Genomic DNA, 22,032 nt, shown 5'->3' with positions numbered 1-22,032 from the left:
TATTTGGTGCTTCCTTTTATTTTCTGCCTCTGTTTTGAGATTCTCACTTTGTCCCTCCATTTTTCTCTTGAGCTTGGTGAATATCTTTATAACCATTCTTTTGTACTTTCATCAGGTTAAATCACTTATCTCTGTTTCATTAAGGTCTTTTTCTGAGGTGTTACCTTGTTCCTTCACCTGAAACATATTTGTCTGTTTTTTCATTTTCCCTGACTCTGTGTTGGTTAGATATGCATTAGTTCGTTATGCATTAGATGAAATAGCCACTGTTTAGTTTTGAAAGAGTGACCCTGTGTAGGGGATGAATCTTATCATTCAACTTTGCCTTAGCTCTTGGTTGTCTCTCAAACCTTTGTGAATGTCCCAGCAGCCTACTTTATTTTCAGTGGCCCCCAGTAGTTTAAGATGTGCCAAGACCTGTCAGTATCCCAAAGTGGAAGAACTCTGCTCCTAGATAAAAGGCTGATTGGAAGCCAGACTCTTAGGCAGCTGCCTTTAAATTATGCAGATAGGGACTTCCCTGGTGGTCCAGTGGTTAAGAATCTGACTTCCAATGTAGGGGACATGGATTTGATCCTTGGTCAGGGAACCAAGATCTCATATGCTGCAGGACAACTAAGCCTGTGTACCACAACTACTGAGCCTCTGCGTTAAAACAAGAGAAGCCCCTGCTACAACTAGAGAGAAGTCCACGTGTCTCAATGAAGAGCCTGCACACCACAACTAAAGATCCTGTATGCTGCAATGAAGATCCCATGTGCCATAACTAAGAACTGACACAGCCAAATAAATGTTAAAAAAAAATATGCAGATAGCTACAGTCCTGTGGGATTCTGAATGTAAGCCTTGTTGACCACTAGAATTTGGCAATCTAGAGGTGTCTTCTGGTGGCAACTGCAAAAATCAAGGCATCAGATGAGGGTACAAGCTCTGTTCTGTGAGATACTGACAAGCTGGAGCAAATCAGAGGAAGAGTGCAAAGATGTCACCCACCAGCCTTTGTCTCTGAATAATATTTCAGCAGGTGCTTAGATGTGTGTTAAGTTAGATGCCTGCTCGTCAGGCCAGTTCTTTATGATAAGCAAATAAACATTTTTCACAGAAAGTTTGGGTGTTTTTCAGTTGGCTTCTGTGCTGGGCTCTTGGTGGTTTTCTGTGGGTGTGAGCCCTTTGAGAACTGTTTCTCAGTTTACTGTAGCCTTGTGGGTTTCATGAGTGCAAGTGCTGTCAGGTTTCAAAGTTGGATGTATTGGGGGTCATCTCTCAGGTGCATCTTAAAAGTTGGGCTGCCAGATACAGGGTTCAAACCCTTCACTCCTCAGGGAGAAGATTGGGATTTTGAGTTCCTTCCTGATTGTGGGTCACTACATGAGGGTGTGGGATTTACTTTGAAGTAAAATTTCTCTTGTTTGTCTGATGTGTAGGATTTGCTCAGCTATGGGGTTATATGTGTGTATGTGTGTATGTATAATTTTTTATTTCTTCCCTGCAGGAAATTGTTCTGTATATAGCTGTAGATTTGTGGGAGGAAGCGAGTTCAAGATTCTGCAACATCACCATCTTGAACTGGAATTTCAAATTATCCTTTAATAACACAACCTTGATACTGACATTGGTATAACCCACTGATAGATTTCCCCCATTTTACTTATATTCATTTATCTGTTTCTGTGTATGTGTGTTAACTACTACAATTTTGTCATTTGTGGGTAAGTTCCTGTATTATCCACAACAATCAAGAAATTAAACAGTTCCAACACCACAGGAACCCCTTTTCTAACCAAACCCATGTCCTTTCCTGCTCTCTCCTGTCACTAACCCTTGACAACAATATGCTTGTTTTCTAAAATTTTGTCATTTCACGCATTTTTATAAATGGAATAATATAGAAAATAAAAAAGATTTATATATTTTTTATTTCATTTTTGGCTGTGGTAGGGTCTTTGTTGCTGCATGCAGGCTTTCTCTAGTTGTGGTGAGCAGGGGCTACTCTTCATTGTCGTGTGTGGACTTCTCACTGAGGCGGCTTCTCTTGTTCTGGAGCACAGGCTCTAGGCGCTCAGGCTTCAGTAGTTGCAGCATATGGGTTCTAGAGGGCTGGCTCAGTAGTTGTGGCACACAGGCTTAGTTGCTGTGCAGCATGTGGGATCTTCCTGGACCAAGAATCCAACTGGTGTCCCTCACATTGCAAGGTGGATTCTTAACCCCTGGACCACCAGGGAAGCCCTGTATAACATTTTTGTTGTTCAGTCAGTAAGCCATGTCTGACTGTGATCCCATAAACTGGAGCATGCCAAGCTTCCTTGTCCTTCACTATCTCCTGGAGTTTGCTCAAATTTATATCCGTTGAGTCAATGATGCTATCTAACCATCTTATCCTCTGTTACCCCCTTCTCCTTTTGTCTTCAGTCTTTTAGGATGGACTTTTTTTGCTCAACACAATTCCCTTAAGAGTCAACCAAGTTGTTGCATGTATCAGTAGTTCATTCTTTTTCTTTCTTTTTAACTTGTTTGCCTTTTTGGCTGTGCTGGGTCTTAGTTGTTGCATGTGGGATCTTCGATCTTTATTGTGATATGTGAACTCTTAGTTGCAGCATGTAGGATTTATTAAGATGGTGAAAATGTAATTGTGGTTTCACAACCCAATCAAAGAGTGGGAAAAAGACCTAAACAGACATATCTCCAAAGACATGCTGCTGCTGCTAAGTCGCTTCAGTTGTGTCCGACTCTGTGCTACCCCATAGACGGCAGCCCACCAGGCTCCTCTGTCCCTGGAATTCTCCAGGCAAGAATACTGGAGTGGGTTGCCATTTCCTTCTCCAACACATGCATGCATATGAAGTCGCTTCAGTCGTGTCCGACTCTGTGCAACCCTGTAGACAGCAGCCCACCAGGCTCCTCTGTCCACAGGATTCTCTAGGCAAGAATACTGGAGTGGGTTGCCATTTCTTTCTCCCTCCAAAGACATACAGATGGCTAATAAACACAGGAAAAGATGCTCTATATCACTCGTTATTAGAGAGATGCAAGTCAAAACTACAGTGAGATATCACTTCACACTGGTCAGAGTGGCTATCATCAAAAAGTCTACAAACAATAAATTCTGGAGAGGATGTGGAGAAAAGGGAACTCTCTTGCACTGTTGGTAGGAATGTAAAGTGATACAGCCACAATGGAAGACAGTATGGAGATTCCTTAAAAAACTAGGAATAAAACTACCATATGACTCAGCAATCCCACTACTAGGCATATACCCTGAGGAAACCAAAGTTGAAAAAGACACACGTACCCCAATGTTCATTGCCTGCAATAGCTAGAACGTGGAGGCAATCTAGATGTCCACTGATAGATGAATGGATAAAGCAGCTGTGGTACATATATACAATGGACTATTACTCAGTGATAAAAAGGATCACATTTGAGTCAGTTGTAATGAGATGGATGAACCTAGAGTTTATTATACAGAGTGACGTAAGTCAGAAAGAGGAAAACAGATATCGTATACTAATACATATAAATGGAATCTAGAAAGATGGTACTGATGAAATTATTTGAAGGAGTGGAGATAAGTCTCCACGCTCCAGACGTGGAGACAACAGACATAGAGAATAGACTTATGGACATGGAGCGGTGGGGAAGGAAGGAGAGGATGGGTTGTATGGAGAGAGTAACATGGAAACATACATTACCATGTGTAAAATAGATATGGTAGCCAGTGGGAATTTGCTGTATAACTCAGCAACTCAAACTGGGGCTCTGTAACAACCTAGAGGGGTGGGATGGGAAGGAGGTGGCAGGGAGGTCCAAGAGGGAGGGGATATATGTACCTATGACTGATTCATGTTGATGTTTGACAGAAACTAACACAATACTGTGAAATAATTATCCTTCAATTAAAAATAAATTTAAATAAAATAGGTGCAGTTTTAGATCGTGAATTTTACATCATTATAACTAGGCTCAAACACATCTTTATTAGTCAAAATGGAAACCATTACCGTCAACACATTTTTACCAATGAGAAATAAGTTTGTTTATTCCTTTAGCATAAAAATCCTTGCTTTGGGATTTGATGAACTCTTGGAAAGCATTTTCTGCCTCCTGCTGGTTATGGCGGAGAAGGCAATGGCATCCCACTCCAGTACTCTTGCCTGGAAAATCCCATGGACGGCGGAGCCTGGTAGGCTGCAGTCCGTGGGATCACTGGGAGTGGGACACGACTGAGTGACTTCACTTTCACTTTTCACTTTCATGCATTGGAGAAGGAAATGGGAACCCACTCCAGTATTCTTGCTGGAGAATCCCAGGGACCGGGGAGCCTGGTGGGCTTCCGTCCATGGGGTCACACAGAGTCGGCCACGACTGAAGTTACTTAGCAGCAGCAGCAGCACCTGGTTATGGAAACATTTTCCCTTCAAAAAGTTGTCGAGAAGCTTGAAGAAGTGGTCATTGGTTGGCGAGAGGTCAGATGAATATGGCAGATGACACAAAATTTCGTAGCCTAATTTGTTCAACTTTTGAAGTGTTGGTTGTGGGAAGTTTGTTTCTCTGGAATAAATACCTAGGAGTACAGTTATTGGGTTATGTGATAGTTAAGAAACTGCAGAACTCTTTTCAGAGTTGTACCATTTTACATTCCCACCAGCTTTGTATGAGTGATCCAGTTTCCCTGAATATTTGCCTGACTTTGGTGGTGTGACTTTTTAAATTTTATTCATTTTGTTGGGTGTGTATTCAATAGTATTATCTCGTGGTTTTAATAGATTCATTTTGAGTTGATTTTGTATAAAGTGTTAGCTTGAGGTTTTCTTTTTTCTTTTTGCCAGTGGATTTCTACTTGCTTTAACACCATTTATTGAAAAGACTTTCCCTACTAAATTAGATTTGAGTATGTTGTGATGGTTTCTGAGTTCTTTCTTCTTCATTGATGTATGTCTATTATTCTACCAATTCCACACTATTTTGATTACTGTAGTCATATAATAACCCTTAATATGGAGTAGTGTGATTCCTCTCACTTTATTCTTTTTTGTCAGGATTGTTTAAGTCTTTCTAGGGCCTGTGCTTTTCCATGTAAATTTTAGAATAAACTTGTCTAAGTCTACAAAAAGATACCGCAGGGATTTTTATAGGAATTATGTTAAATCTAAGATGAATTGGGGCTTAGATGGTGAAGAATCTGCCTGCAGCGTGGGAGACCCGGGTTCGATCCTTGGGTTGGGAAGATCCCCTGGAGAAATGAATGGCTACCCACTCCAGTATTCTTGCCTGGAGAATTCCATGGACAGAGGAGCCTGGTGGGCTGTAGTCCATGGGATTGCAAAGACTTGGACCTGGCTGAGAGACTGCACTAAGATGAATTTGGGACAAATTGACAGCATTATTATGTTGAGTCTTACAATCAATGAGCATGTATGTTCCACTGATTTAGATCTTGATTGCTTTCATTAATTACTAAGAGAAGTTCAGTTCAGTTCAGTCGCTCAGTTGTGTCTGAGTCTTTTTGACCCCATGGACTGCAGCACACCAGGCCTCCCTGTCCATCACCAACTCCCGGAGTTAACTCAAACTCAGGTCTATTGAGTTGGTGATGCCATCCAGTCATCTCAAATATTTAGGCATAAATCTAACAAAATATGTACAGGACTTACAAGCTGAAAACTATAAAACACAGCTAGTTTTTTTTTTTAAATATTTAAAAATTTTAAGACTAGAAAGTTTGGATAAAGAGAAAAGTATAATTTCACCACTAAATTGTTCTAAATTTTGTATAAGTAATTTATTTAATAAGTATTTGATGATCATCTGTTATTTACAGAGAATGTGCTAAGTCCTAGGGCTAGACCTATCCTTGTCTTTCTGAAACCTACAAATCTATTGGAAAAGACAGGTATTGCCTTAAAAAATCGCAAACATAAATATATAGTTACAGCTGTGATTACTTTGAGGGAAAGCTGATGCGTTGAGCATATGTGGTAAGAGATTGATCAGGTTTGGTGGTCAAGGAAGACTTCTCTGAGATCATAGTTCAGCTGAGATCTCAAGGATGAGGAGTAAACTAGGTGAACCTAGTGTTGGAGGGAATCTTTCATGCAGAAGAAGTGTGTGGGAAGGCTTTGTGGCAGAAAAGTAGTATGGATGTAGCTTAAGAACTGAGGAAGTAGAGCAAGAGAAATCTGGCAGGAGGTCCGATAATACAGGGCATACCATGTAGACCATATTAAGAGAAAAATGTCTTAAATATGAAACAGTGAGATAATGAAGTTTTAAATAGTGGAATATTATTTATTTTGTTTGTTTTGGCCTTGCCATGTGGATTGTGGGACCTTATTTCCCTGTCCAGGGATTGAACCTTCCCCTTCAGCAGTGAAAGTGTGGAGTCCTAACCCTACTGGACTGCCAAGGAATTCCTAAATTGTGGAATAATTTAGTATTTGCAATTTTAAAAGGTGAAAGCTTCAGTGTGTAGAGCAAATTGGACAGGGGGTGGAGCAAGAGTGAAAGTAAGGGACCTAGTTAAGATATTGTCCACATGTGAGTTGCTGGTACTTTGGAACTAGGGTGGTAGTGAAAATGGACCATGAACTTCCAGATGTTCAAGTTGGATTTAGAAAAGGCAGAGGAACCAGAGATCAAATTGCCAACATCCATTGGCTCATTGAAAAAGTAAGAGAGTTCCAGAAAAACATCTACTTCTGCTTTATTGACTACACCAAAGCCTTTGACTGTGTGGATCACAACATATTGTGGAAAATCCTTAAAGAGATGAGACTACCAGACCACCTTACCTGCCTCCAGAGAAATTTGTATTCAGGTCAAGAAGCAACAGTTAGAACCGGACATGGAACAACAGACTGGTTCCAAATTGGGAAAGGAGTATGTATATGTATGTATATTGAGTTATGTATGTTATGTATATTGAGTATGTATATTGGGAAAGACTGTATATTGTTACCCTGCTTAATTAACTTATATGCAGAGTACTTAATGCAAAATGCTGGGCTGGATGAAGCACAAGCTAGAATCAAGATTGCTGGGAGAAATATCAATAACCTCAGATATGCAGGTGACACCACCCTTATGGCAGAAAGCGAAGAAAAACTAAAGAACCTCTTGATGAAAGAGGAGAGTGAAAAAGTTGGCTTTAAACTCAACATTCAAAAAACTAAGACCATGGTATCCGGTTCCATCACTTCATGGCAAATAGATAGGGAAACAATGAGAGACTGTACTTTTTGGTCTCCAAAATCACTGCAGATGGTGATTACAGCCATGAAATTAAAAGATGCTTTTTTCTCAGAAGAAAAGCTATGACAAACCTAGACAGCATATTAAAAAGCAGAGACATTACTTTGCCCATAAAGGTCCGCTTAGTCAAAGCTATGGTTTTTCCAGGAGTCATATATGGATGTGAGAGTTGGACTATAAAGAAAGCTGAGCACCAAAGAATGATACTTTTGAACTGTGGTGTTGGAGAAGACTCTTGAGAGTCCCTTGGACTGCAAGGAGATCCAACCAGTCCATCCTAAAGGAGATCAGTCCTGAATATTCATTGGAAGGACTGATGCTGAAGCTGAAGCTCCTATACTTTGGCCACCTGATGCGAAGAGCTGACTCGTTGGAAAAGACCCCGATGTTGGGAAAGATTAAAGGTGGGAGGAGGAGACGACAGAGGATGAGATGGTTGGATGGCATCACTGACTTGGTGGACATGAATTTGAGCACGCTCCAGGAGTTGGTGATGAACAGGGAAACCTGGTGTGCTGCAGTCCATGGGGTTGCAAAGAGTCAGACACAACTGAGCGACTGAATTGGAAATGGACAGACGTGGATAAGTTAAAGAGAAATATAGGAGATGAAATCAGTAAGGCATGAGGATTAATTGGATATGAAAAATGAGTGAAAGAGAATCAAAGATGATGTCTTAGTTCTGCATGGGATGGAACCTGAGTACTGGCTTTCAAGCTTGCCCCAGTGTTTACTGTCCTCAGGGGCTCTCAGATTCTGCTGTGTATGCACAGCGTCCTGCTGCCAGGTTTATGGAGGACACTTGGGTCTGCTCTGGTGTTTGCATGTATGTACACAACCAGTCCATTCTGAAGGAGATCAGCCCTGGGATTTCTTTGGAGGGAATGATGCTGAAGCTGAAACTCCAGCACTTTGGCCACCTGATGCGAAGAGTTGACTCATTGGAAAAGACTGATGCTGGGAGGGATTGGGGGCAGGAGGAGAAGGGGACGACAGAGGATGACATGGCTGGATGGCATCACTGACTTGATGGACGTGAGTCTGAGTGAACTCCGGGAGTTGGTGATGGACAGGGAGGCCTGGCGTGCTGCAATTCATGGGTTACAAAGAGTCGGACACGACTGAGCGACTGAACTGAACTGAACTGAACACAAACTTTCATCAGTCTGGGATATTTGGAGACTTTATGAATCCTCTTATGGCTGTCTGTCTTCTTGGAATTTCCTGATAAATCTTTGATTCGTTCTCTGGTTTGTTGCTTGCCTCATCTAGGACCCAACCACAGGGTATTGGCCACTAAGATAGACTAAAAATGTTCCTACCTAGTGAGTCCCCGCCAGCTGTGAAAGTGAAATTGTTGATATTCATGTCCTTCCTTTCCTTGGCTGGTGAATCTAGGGGCGGGGGATATATGGGAGAAGCTCTTGGTATGAATTGCAGAGATTCATGGTGTTCTTACTGAAAGTTAAGTAGTTTTCATGAATAAATATTTTTAATTTTGTTATATTCACTTAGTTTCCAAGCTGAAATTTGTCAGCTTTTAAAGTTCCTTTTTGAGAAAAGATTTATTAACCTCTTTATTGTCATGACAATAATCATGGGATTTCTTTGGAGGGAATGATGATTGAATTTTGATGATGATGAATCAAGTCTGTGATTGAATTTTGGTCAGAGTATCTTACCTGTGTAACCACCTCCTTAATCAAGATACAGCACACTTATTTCAAGAGGTACCTTTATGCCTTTAACCAGCCATTTTTCTCCCTCCCCCATTCTGGCCTGAGGCAATTACTTGTCTGGGTTTTTTTTTTTTTTTTTTCACTGTTGATTTATTAGTCTTTTCTAGAATTTCAAACACAGTTATACCTCACATACTGTGGTTCAGTTCCAGACCACTGCAGTAAATCAAAATAAAGTGAGTCACGTGATTTTTTTGTTTCCCAATGCATATAAAAGTTATATTTACACTCTACTGTAGTCTGTTAAGCTTGCAGAGTCTAAAAAAATAATTTGTTGTTGTTCAATTGCTTAGTTGTGTCTGACTCTTTGCGACCCCATGGACTGTAGCACACCAGGCTTCCCTGTCCTTCACTATCATCTGGAGTTTGCTCAAGCTCATGTCCATTGGATCCATCACCAATTGGTGATGCCATTCAACCATCTCATCCTCTGTTGTCCCCTTCTCTTTCTGCCCTCAATCTTTCCCAGCATCAGGGTCTTTTCCAGTGAGTCAGCTCTTTGTATCAGGTGGCCAGAGTATTAGAGCTTCAGCTTCAGTATCAGTCCTTCCAGTGAATATTATGGGTTGACTTCCTTTAGGATTGATTGGTTTGATCTCCTTGCTGTCCAAGGAACTCTCAAGAGTCTTCTCTAGCACCACAGTTCAAAAGCATCAATTCTTTGGCTCTTAGCCTTCTTTATGGTCCAACTCTCACATCCATACAATGTATATATTTAATTCACGGGGAACTCTACCCAATACTCTGTAGTAGCTTATATGGAAAAAGAATCTTAAGAGTGGATATATGTATAACTGATTAATTTTGCTGTACACTTGAAACTATTAATAACAAAATTTATAAATTGACTATAATGAAAATGAAAAAGAAAACTTGATAAAAATTGCTGTCATCTGAATCTTCATTGAGTTATAGTAGTAACATAAAAAAAATCACTGATCAAAAAAAAGAAAAAGAAAAATGAAAAAAAATCATTGAAAGTGGGTCACCTTGATAAATATAAAGAAAAAGTTTGAAATGTTGCAAGAATTACCAAAATGTGACACAGAGATACAAAGTGAGGAAAATGTTGTTGGGAGACTTGCTCCACACACGATTGCCACAAACATTCAGTTTGTAAAAAAAATGCAATATCTGCAAAGTGCAAAAAATGAGGTATGCCTGTAAATGGAATCATATAGTATGTACTTATTTGTGTCTTGCTTCCTTTGCTCACCATAATGTTTTATGTAGTTTAATTGGTGAAGTAGTTTTCTATGGTATGGATAGACCACAATTTGTTTATCCATTCGCCTACTGGTGGCTATTTGGGCTGTTTAGAGATTTCGTCTATTATGAATAGGGTTACTATGAACGTGACTATTTCTTTTGGGTAAATACTTGAAATGGCTAGGTCATATAGTAGGTGTATGTTTTACTTTTTAAGAAATTGCCAAACTGTCTTTTCAAAGTGGTTGTACCACTTTATATTCCTAACAGCAATGTATTAGAGTTCTAGCTGCTCCTGTATTCTTATCAATGCCTGATCTTTTTAGTCTTTTAAATTTTAGCCATGCTAGTGGATGTATAGTGGTGTCTCATTTTATTTTTTCCTTATCAATTTTATTGCAAAATGATTTATGTGTAATAAACTGCATCTATTTGAAGCGTATAGTTTGATGAAATTTTCAAGTTGTATACACTTGTGAAACTGCTGCCAAAATCATGATACAGTAGGTTCCCATCACCCTCAAAAGCTTCCTCATGCTCTCTTCTGTCCTTCTCTTCTTACATTCCTGAACCTTAGTAACCAGTGATTTACTTTTTGTCACTATAGGTTAGGTTACATTTTATATAAATGGAATAATACAACCTTTACTCTTTGTGACTGGCTTATTTCTTTGGCTGTGCTGGGTCTTACTTGCTGTGTTTGAACTTAGTTGCAGGATGTGGGACCTAGTTCTCTAACCAGGGTTTGAGCCCGGGTCCCCTGCTTTGGGAGCGTGGAGTCTTAACCACTGGACCACCAGGGAAATTTTTCATTCAGCAAAATGATTTTGAGGTTCACTCGTATTTTTGCCTGTGTCCTTTTTTATTGCTGAGTAATATTCTGTTGTATGAATAAATCACGATTTGTTTATTCATCTGTTATTGGACATTTGGGTCATCTCGTGGGCTTCCCTGGTGGCTCAGAGGGTAAAGTGCCTGCCTGCAACGTGGGAGACCCGGGTTCAATCCCTGGGTTGGGAAGATCCCCTGGAGAAGGAAATGGCAACCCACTCCTGTACTCTTGCCTGGAAAATTCCATGGACGGAGGAGCTTCAGTCCATGGAATCGCAGAGTGGCACACGACTGAGCAACTTCACTTCTTAGTGCTTGACACTGTATGAAAAGCTTCTGTGAACATTACAAGTCTTTATGTGGTGATATGTTTTTGTTTCTCTTGAGTAAATAGTAGTAAGCAGAATGACTGGCCTGTATAGTCGTATACATTAAATTTTAAGAAACTGCCAGATAGTTTTCCAAAGTGGCTTATAACATTGTACATTTCCATTGGCAGTGTATGAGAGATCCATGTATTCCTTATTTCTGCCCACATTAGTGTTTTTAGTATTTTTAATTGTAACCATTATAAATGTGGTTTATACATCCACGACCATTATGGATGTGTAGTGTTATGTCATTGTGGCTTTAATTTCTATTTTGATAACTAATGATGCAGAGCATCTTTTTCTGTTTGTTTTGCTTATTGGCTATGAGTACATTTGCTTTTGTGTCCATATCTTGCTCATTTAAAAAATTGGTTTGTCTTTTTATTATTGCATTATAAGAGTTATTTGGGCTTCCCTGGTGGCTCCAGTTGGCAAAGAATCCGCCTGCAGTGCAGGAGACCCCCTGTAATGCAGGAGACCTGGGTTTGATCCCTGGGTTGGGAAAATACCCTGGAGAAGGAAATGGCAACCCACTCTAGTATTCTTGCCTGAGAAGTCCCATGTACAGAGGGGCCTGGTGAGCTACAGTTAATGGGGTTGCAAGGTTGGACACGACTTAGCAACTAAACCATCACCACCATAAGAGTTCTTTATATATTGTGACTATGAGTCTTTTGCAAGATATATGCATTGCAAATATTTTCTCCCATTTTATGACTTGTCTTTTTGTTTTCTTATTGGTGTCTTTTGAAGAACATAAGTTTTAAGTTTCATTGAAGCCTAGTTGGTCAGTTTTTAAAAATTCTGTGTCTTTTACTCTTTGTATCCTGAGAAATCTTTGTTACTCAGGTTGCAAAAATTTTACCTTTCAGTATTAGACGGCATGCAGACATAAAAAAAACCCCAAAATGTAAAAAGGTGAAATAGTCATAATTCTTTTTTTTATATATATATATTTTATTTTATTTTTAACTTTACAATATTGTATTGGTTTTGCCATATATCAGCATGAATCTGCCACAGGTATACACGTGTTCCCCATCCTGAAGCCTCCTCCCTCCTCCCTCCCTGTACCAAGTCATAATTCTTAAACACAAAAATACTAGGAGACTGGTTATGCACATCAATTTAAATCTTCAGGTTGTTTCTGAAAATGAAGGGGTTTAGCTAGATCATTGGTAGTTCTAAACTCTTTTGGATTTTGAGCTCCTCTGAGAGTTGGATGAAAATAAGAATTTTTCCCAGGGAGCATACAAAAACAAGACAGTTTTACACACAGTTTCAGGAGATTGTGAATCCCTTGAAGCCTAACCATAGGTCCTTTAAGGGCTTGTGGATTGGTTAAGAACCCTTAGCGAGCAGTTCTTTTCTTTAAGTATTTATCTAAGATTTATCTCTTTAATTTGCCAGATTCCATTATACTTTCCCCACAGATGTCTTAGCTGTTTCTTTCTTGGTCTCCAAAAATATTTGTTTTGTTTTTCTTTGGGTAGTTTTCATTATGGCGGTAACAGACCTAAGTCTAAAAGGAGGGATAGAGCGAGTGGTTAAAACTGAACACTTCAGTGATTTTAGTAATTTATATTAGAATATGGCACCGTTTATACAAAGTTTTGTGTTGTGTGTGTTTTTTTAAATATCTGTTACAGTTTGGTGTTTGAAGAATTGCTCCCCCAACTGCAGGATTATCATTAAAATTAATTCATTTTACTTTAGGAAGTAAAAATGTGTCTAAAAATTTGTCTAAATAGTGTTATAGGTTAAATCCTTCCACATATTCATGTTTGATAAATTTTTTTCCTTGCAAATTGACAGTTCATGTCTCGTTATCTAATGGGATGTTAATATTTTGTGTCAGTTTGTACTTTTTAAATATAATCAATAGCTTTTTTCATGTATGCTATAAATATTTGTCTAATTTTATTGTTGCTATATGTATTTAAATATATATAGACTCAAAAGTTTAGGTGGTGGGCGCCTGGACTGGTCCCTAGCTGAGCCACCGCCCGGCTGGCTGGTCCCTGAGGCGGCTGGCGGGGTGAGGGGTGGGGGTGCCAGGCGTGCGGCCTTTCGCCATGTACACCTTCGTGGTGCGCGATGGGAACAGCAGCGTCTATGCCAATGAAGTGTTCTGGCTGCTGCTCGCCACAGGCCACTGGAAGCGGCTGCAATGGGACAACCCCAGGTTCAGCCTGATGCTGGAAGAAAGAAACCGGCTGCCCTTCAGGAGACTGGATCGTGAGCCTGGGCTGATGCACTTTGTGAATTACTACAGAGTGGCCGACAAACTGTGTCGCAAAGCATCTTTAGTGAAGCTCATCAAAACCAGCCCAGAACAGGCTGAGTCCTGCACATGGTTCCGCGAGTCCTACATGATTTATCCAACCAACCTTAAGACCCTAGTTGCTCCAGCTCAGAATGGAATCCATCCACTGCTCCATAGTTCAAGGACAGACGACAGAGAATTTTTCCTGACTTAATATAACAGAAAGAAAGAGGAGGGAGAGGGCAACGCTTGGATTGCAAAGTCATCAGCCGGAGCCAAAGGTGAAGGCATACTCATCTTCTCAGAAGCCACAGAACTGTTGGATTTCATAGACAACCAAGGCCAGATACACATGATCCAGAAATACCTGGAGCACCCGCTGTTCCTGGAAGCCTGGTCATCGCAAGTTTGACATCCGAGGCTGGGTCTTGGTGGACTGTCAGTTTAATATCTACCTCTATAGTGAGGGTGTCCTGCAGACTGCTTCAGAACCTTATCAGGTGGATAATTTCCAAGATAAAACCAGCCACTTGACTAATCACTGCATTCAAAAGGAGTACTCAGAGAACTATGGGAAGTATGAAGAAGGGGAACGCAATGTTCTTTGAGGAATTCAATCAGTACCTAACAAGTGCTTTGAACATCACCCTGGAAAGTAGTATCTTACTACAAATCAAAGGTATCATAGAGTTACCCAGTCCTTTCTCTTTCTATTAAATGTGTCTTGATGGAGCTTTGGGAGTTTGTGCCTTTTGAGGAATTGTTCCATTTCAGTTGTCGAGTTTAAGGACAAAAATTATTTGTTATATCCCTGTATTATCCTTTTAATATCTATATTATCTGTAGTGATGAAACTTTTTAAAATCCTTATGCTTAATCCTTCAGTTACCTTATATTGGTAATTTATATCTTCTCTCCTTCACTTGGGCAGATTGGTTAGAGGCTTATCAGTTTTATTAATCTCTTCTAAAGGTCAGCTTTTGGCTTTATAGATTTTCTCTGTCATTATTGTTTTCGATTTCTTCATGTTCTTTATTATTTTTATTCTTCTCCTTTTGAGGGGCTTGCTTTTCTTTTTCTAGTTTCCTTAAAGTATAAGGTCAGGTCACTGATTTGAGATATTTAGTTTTTTAAAAAAATACAAGCATTTAATGCCTTCAGCTTTTCTATAAGAACTTCTTAGCTGCATCCCACAGATTTTGCTTTTGTGTTTTTGTTTTCATTTTATTAAAATACTTTCTAGTTTCCCTTGTGGAAAAAAAAAGTTTATATGTAGCTTAAATTGTTAGAGAAATGTAAATCAGAACCATGATGAGGTATTACTTCATACCGGTCAGAATGACTAGCGAAAAGTCTACATATAACAAATGCTGGAGAGGGTGTGGAGGAAAGGGAACCCTTCTACTCTGTCGGTGGGAGTGTAAAGTGGTGCAGCCACTATGGAAAACAGTATGGAAGTTCCTTAAATAAAAGTAGGGCTGCCATATGATCCAGTAACCCCACTCTTAGGTATATATCCAGAAAAGATGAAAACTCTTAATTTGAGAAGATACAGATACTCTAGTGTTCATAACAGCACTATTTACAGTAGCCAAGACGTGGAAACAACCCAGGTGCCAATCTGGTTGGTTGGTTTAAGAAGAAGATGTGCTGGTGGAGGAGTGGGAGCTGGGGGAGGGGTTGAGCATGCATGCATGTGTGTGTGTCTGTGTATAAATAAAATGGAGTATTACCCATAAGAATAAATGAAATAATGCCATTTTCAGCAACATGAATGGACTTAGAGATTATCATGCTAAGTGAAGTCAGATAAAGACAAAATATTATATAATAACACATATATGGAGTCTAGAAAATAATACAAGTGAATCTATATATAAAACAGAAACAGACTCACAGACATAGTAAACAAACTTATGGTTTCCAAAGGGGAAAGGATAAATTAGGGGTAGGGGATTAACAGATATGAACTGCTATACATAAAATAGAGAAGCAGCAAAGATTTACTGTATATCACAGGGAACAACAATATTTGATATCTTGTAATAACCTGTAAGGGAAAATAATCTGAAAAAATAACTGAATCACTTTGCTGTATGCCTAGAACCAACACAGTATTGTAGGTCATCTATACTACAATAAAAAATTTATGTGTAGTTTAATATTTTCATCATTCTGTGTGATTTCTTCTATTTCTTCAAGACTTAAGTCATTTAAAAATAAACATTAAGAATAGAAAAGAAATTTGTGTTTAGCTTCTATTCTTAAGATAGGGAATGATATTATGAGTGACTAGATTGGAAGAGTTTGAGTGTGTCCTTTATTACTATCCTCCCTTACTACTCAGGTTGTCCAGATGTTTTTTGACCATGAGATGTAACACTTCTCTTAGGAGTAATTTAATGATTAAACAATTTGAGAAGTTTGTAACACAGTTAACGTTCTTTTAAAATCAGTATTTAAGTCAATGAGTCTCTGCTTTGGTTATAATAGAAAATCATCTGGAAAGTTTTTTGTTTTTTTTTTAATTTAGGTAGATTGCCGCCGCTGCTGCTGCTAAGTCGCTTTAGTCGTGTCCGACTCTGTGCGACCCCAGACAGCAGCCCACCAGGCTCCCCGTCCCTGGGATTCTCCAGGCAAGAACTCTGGAGTGGGTTGCCATTTCCTTCTCCCATGCATGAAAGTGAAAAGTGAAAGTGAAGTCGCTCAGTTGTGTCCGACTCTCAGCAACCCCACGGACCAGGCTCCTCCGTCCATGGGATTTTCCAGGCAGGTAGATTTCATAGAATGTAAAATTCAGCAGTCATCTTTTTAAAGTGTATAATTTTATGGCTTTTTGTACATTCAAAATGTTGTGCAACTACCACTATGTTCCTTTTTTTTAAGATTTATTTATTATTTTTGGCTTTGCTAGGTCTTTTTGCTGTGTGCAGGCTTTCTCTAGTTGTGGCAAGCAGGGGTTATTCTTCATTGTGGTGCGTGGTCTTCTCATTGTGGTGGCTTCTTTTGTAGTAGAGCATGTGCTCTAGGTGCGTGGGCTCAGTAGTTGTGGTTTGCAGGCTCTAGAGTACTGGCTCAGTAGTTGTGGTGCACAGGCTTAGTTGCCCCAGAACGTGTGGAATCTTCCCAGGCCAGGGATTGAAACTGTGTCCCCTGCATTGGCAGGTGAATTCCCTGGACCACCAGGGAATTCCACTTTCTAATTCTAAACATTTTCATCACCCCAAAAAAGAAACCCAAGGCCATTAAGTAGTTACTCTGTATTTCTGTCTCCTCAAACCTCTAGTTATCTTAATCTGCTTTCTGTCTCGGTAGATTAGTCCATTCAGGATGTTTCATATAGACAGAATCATACAATTTGTAGGCTTTTGTGTCTGGCTGCTTTCACTTAATGTGTTTTCAAGGTTTATCCATTTTGTAGCATGTATTAGTACTTTGTTTCTTTTTAAGGCTGACCAACATTCCATTGTATGGATGAATGTACCACATTTTGTGTATCCATTCATCATTTGGATTATTTCTGTTTTTGGCTATTATGATTAATGATGTTAAGAACATTTAAGTGCAAGTCTTTGTTTAAATACTTGTTTTTAACTTTCTTGGATGTTTACTTGGAAGTAGAATTACTAGATGTATTTTAATTTCTTGAAGAATTGCCAAGCTGTTTTCCACAGCAGATGCAGAATTTTATATTCACACTATGAATGAATGAAAGTTTTAATTTCTTTGCATCCTTGTCAATGTTTGCTGTTTTCTCTAAGAAAAAAATGCAACTTTATTGAGATACAATTCACTTACCATATAATCCATCCACTTAAAGCATACAATTGAAGTGAAAAAATAGAACTGCTGTATGATTCAGCAGTTTTACCTCTGAGTATTTACTCAAAGAAAACAAAACACTGATTTGAAAAGATATATGCATACCAGTGTTAATTACAGCATTATTAACAAAAACCCAAGATATGGATGGAAACCCTTTTGCTATTGACTTGCAAGAGTTCTTTATTCTGTATACAATTTATTACATAGATGCTTTACAGTTACTTTTCTCATTCTTTACTTTTTTTTAAACTTACCTTAATATTGTGGTTTGGAGCACAAGGTTTTTAATAAGATGAAGCCCTGTTTATTTATTTTTTCTTTTGTTGCTTATGCTTTTGATAACATATTTAATAAACTCACCTATCCAAGATTACAAAGCTTTATGCTTATGTTCTGCCTCAGAATTTTATAGATTTTGCTCTTTCATTCAGGTCTTTGATCTGTTTCATGCAATTCTTTATTATGTGAGTAGAGGTCCAATTTCATTCTTTTTGCATTTGGATATCTAGTTGTTAGAGTACTGTTTATTGGAAAGACTTATACTTTGTTCATTGAATTACCTTGCTACTTTTGTTGAAAGCAATTGACAGTAAATGTGTGGATGTTTTCTGAACTGCCTGGTCTTCTGTTCCATTGATCATTATTTTTATTCTTGTGCCAGTGCCACACCGTCTTGATAATATCGCTTTGTAGCAAGTTTTGAAATTGAGATGTGTGAGTCCTTCAGCTTTGTTCTTTTTTTCAAGATTGTTTTGGCTGTTCTGGGACCTCTGTTTTTCCTCTGTTTTGCATTTCCTCTGTGAATTTTAGGATCAACTTGTCTATGTCAACAAAAAAGCCAGTAGGAATTTTATTAGGAATTATGTTGTATCTCTAGAGCAGTTTGGGAAATATTGCTGTCTTAACAGTGTCAAGTCTTCTAATTCATGAACATGGGATGTCTTTGCATTTATCTTTTATATCTTCCAGCAGTAGTTTTTGGTTGCAAACCTTGCACTTTTGTTAAATTTTGTTAAGAATTTTTTTTATTTTTGGTGCCATTAAAATAGAATTTGAAAATTTAATTTTTGGATTATTTATTGCTTATAGATAGCTGTTCAGTTGATTTCTGTATATTAACCTTGTATCCAGCGATCTTACTGAACTTTTTCATTAGTTGTAATGGTTTTTTAGTGGATTTCTTAGGTTATTTTTTAATACAAGATCATGTCATCTATAAAAGGCAGTAGTTTTACTTCTTCTTTTCCCATTTGGATTTTTTATTTCTTCTTATTCCATAATCGACCTGTTTAGAACCTGTAGTATAATGTTCAGTAGAAATGATGAATGCAGACATGCTTATTTTATTCCTATCCTAAGAGGAAAGCATTCAGTCTTTTACCTTTAAGTAGTTATGACCAACCTAGATAGCATATTGAAAAGCAGAGACATTACTTTGCCAACAAAGGTCCGTCTAGTCAAGGCTATGGTTTTTCCTGTGGTCATGTATGGATGTGAGAGTTGGACTGTGAAGAAAGCTGAGTGCCAAAGAATTGATGCTTTTGAACTGTGGTGTTGGAGAAGACTCTTGAGAGTCCCTTGGACTGCAAGGAGATCCAACCAGTCCATTCTGAAGGAGATCAGCCCTGGGATTTCTTTGGAAGGAATGATGCTAAAGCTGCAACTCCAGTACTTTGGCCACCTCATGCGAAGAGTTGACTCATTGGAAAAGACTCTGATGCTGGGAGGGATTGGGGGCAAGAGGAGAAGGGGACGACAGAGGAGGAAATGCCTGGATGGCATCACTGACTCGATGGACGTGAGTCTGAGTGAACTCCTGGAGTTGGTGATGGACAGGGAGGCCTGGCGTGCTGCGATTCATGGGGTCGCAAAGAGTTGGACACGACTGAGCAACTGATCTGATCTGATGATTATTTGCAGTGGATTTTTTTAAAAAGATGTCCTTTATTGGGTTGAGGCATTGATATTAAAAAAGAAAAAAGCTTTTAGATGAATAATACGCAGTTAGAGAGCCAGTTATTTAAGTTAATGTTTAAGGAACTATGATAAATTATTATATTATTCCTATTGAAAAGTCACTAAAAAATTAGATTTATATATATATATTTTCCTTTATAGGAAAAATACAAATTTTAATTAGTAGAAGAGTTCAGAAATCCAATTTTACTTCTGTTAGATAGATATCTTTTTCTTTTATATGACCAAAAGATAAATAGCATCTAGAAAACTTATACTTTAAAAAAATTATTTTTCCTTTTGCTGCTGCTGCTGCTAAGTTGCTTCAGTCGTGTCTGACTCTGTGCGACCCCATAGACGGAAGCCCACCAGGCTCCCCAGTCCCTGGGATTCTCCAGGCAAGAATACTGGAGTGGGTTGCCATTTCCTTCTCCAATGAATGCATGCATGCTAAGTCGCTTCAGTCATGTCCGACTCTGTGCGACCCTGTGGACAGCAGCCCACCAGGCTCCTTTGTCCATGGGATTCTCTAGGCAAGAATTCTGGAGTGGGTTGCCATTTCCTTCTCCAATTTTTTTTTTCCTTCTATTTCAGACAAAAGGATGCCACGGAGAAAGAAAAAAGTTAAAGAAGCCTCTGAAGCTCAGAACCTGGAGAAGAAAGATGTAGAAACTACCGGTTCTGTCAATGTGAAGAAGAAGCGTAGACTTGAGGATGCATACATTGTGATATCTGATAGTGATGGAGAGGTTAGTATTCTAAAGAGTAGAGCTCTAGGTCTTAAACTAGGCCTCCTTATCTGTGACTGGTTTGTTTGTGAGACTCAATTTTAATGACATCTTGCCAGACCATGCAGCTTTTACTCAGCTTCGTAAATGGAATTAAAAATTACTTAGAAGAAAGGAGTCATACAATTTGGCTGAGGATGGATCATAGCTCCTCAGTTTTATAATGTATTAACTGACGGTGATATTTTAAAACCATTTGAATAAATCAAATGGGAAAATTTTCATATGTCTATAAAGTGAGAGAAAGACAGCTTTTTAAGTTTCTAGATATACTCTGTCCAGTGTGGTAGCAGCTAGCCACCTGTAGCTATTTAAATTTAAATTAATTAAAATTAAATAAAAGGAAAAATCAGTTCATCTCTTGGACTAGTCACATCTAGTGTCTGCTGTGTTAGCGCAAGTATAGAACATTTCCCTTCATTATAGAAAGCTTTGTTGGACAGAGCTGTAATAGATTTTAAATCTTTCCCTTGATCTGTGTTTCCGTTTTTTTATTGGAAATTTCTGCCTGTTTGTAGGTCACATCCAGTAAGGCAGTGAAGTAAGTCACTGTGTTTTCATCTAAGTTTACCTCTCACTCTTCTTTATCTTCTATCTCATTTGATGGTAGAACCACTCATTTGCCTCAGGTTATAAAGCTCAGAATTGTCTCTGACTCTTCCTTTTAAATTGAATTGTATTTGTGGCTGCCTTCTTTCACTTGTTTTCAAGGTTCATCCATATTGTAGCATATAACAGTACTTAATCCCTGTTACAAAATTTTTATGTATTTATTTTTGGCTGAGCTGGGTCTTTGTTGCTGCACATGGGCTTTCTCTAGTTGAGGTGAGTAGGGGCTACTTTATAGTTGTAGTGCAGGGCTTCTTATTGCTGTACCTTCTCTTGTTGCAGAGCACACAGGCTTTAGGGCGTGCAGGCTCAGTAGTTGTGGGCAGGGGATTAGTTGCCCTACTGCATATGAAATCTTCCCAGATCAAGGATTGAACCTGCGTCCCCTGTGATAGCAGGCAGATTCTCAACCTCTGGACTACCAGGGAAGTCCTCTTCATGCCTTTTTCCCCCTACAGTGACTGTACCATTTTACATTCCCATCAGCAATATACTGGGATTCCAGTTTCTCTACATTGTTGCTAACACTTGTTATTTTTAAATGTTTAATTTTTATATCACCCTAGTGGATGTGTAGTGGTTTCTCATTGTGGTTTTGACTTGCATTTCCCTAATGGCTAATGAACTTGTGCATCTTTTTTGTACTTATTAGCCATTTGTATAGCTTCTTTGAAGAGATGTCTGTTCAAGTTCTCTGTCCATTTATATCTTGCACTTTTTGTTGTTGAGTGGTTAAATTTTCTTTTTCTATTTTGCATATTAAACCTCTTATCAGATACTTTATTTGCAAATATATTCTTCCATTCTAAGAGATGTCTTTTCACTTTTTTGATAATGTTCTTTGATGCACAACAGTTTTAAATATTGAAAAAGTCCAAGTTACCTTTTTTTTCTCCCTTTGGTTATTTAATGCTTTTGGTGTTATAGCTAAAGAATTATTACCAAATCTAAAGTCATGAAGTTGATCCCTAAGAGTTTTCTAATTTTAGCTCTTACAGTTTGGTCTTTGTTCCATTTTGAAATAATTTTTGTGTATGGTATGAGATGGCGTGTGTGTGTGTGTATATGTAGTGGTAAAATATACATAACATAATTTAGGATTTTAACCATTTTTAGATTATATATATTCACATACATATTGTTGTTGAATGGTGAAAGTTGCTCAGTCGTGTCCAACTCTTTGCGACCCC

The 22,032-nt window shown here is 38.6% G+C and overlaps 1 protein-coding gene and 1 pseudogene across 7 annotated transcripts in view; both read left to right on the top strand.

Annotated features, from left to right (window-relative positions):
• Positions 1-22,032, top strand: part of UIMC1 (ubiquitin interaction motif containing 1) — a 139,263-nt gene that overhangs the window by 7,075 nt on the left and 110,156 nt on the right. For 3 of the 7 annotated variants that reach the window (XM_055551064.1, XM_055551059.1, XM_055551037.1), the window contains exon 2: positions 20,040-20,194. In XM_055551064.1, coding sequence (XP_055407039.1) covers positions 20,048-20,194 — 147 coding nt within the window. In that variant the 5' untranslated portion in view covers positions 20,040-20,047. Of the gene's footprint in view, positions 1-16,197; positions 16,438-20,039; positions 20,195-22,032 lie in introns of those variants that run through there. The other 4 variants (XM_055551046.1, XM_055551055.1, XM_055551054.1 and 1 more) reach the window with 3 other exon arrangements.
• Positions 13,250-14,909, top strand: LOC129630454 (tubulin--tyrosine ligase-like; annotated as a pseudogene).

Source organism: Bubalus kerabau, chromosome 1 (genome assembly GCF_029407905.1).
Source record: "Bubalus kerabau isolate K-KA32 ecotype Philippines breed swamp buffalo chromosome 1, PCC_UOA_SB_1v2, whole genome shotgun sequence".
Taxonomy (NCBI): domain Eukaryota; kingdom Metazoa; phylum Chordata; class Mammalia; order Artiodactyla; family Bovidae; genus Bubalus; species Bubalus kerabau.
This window is presented reverse-complemented; position numbering and strand designations above follow the sequence as displayed.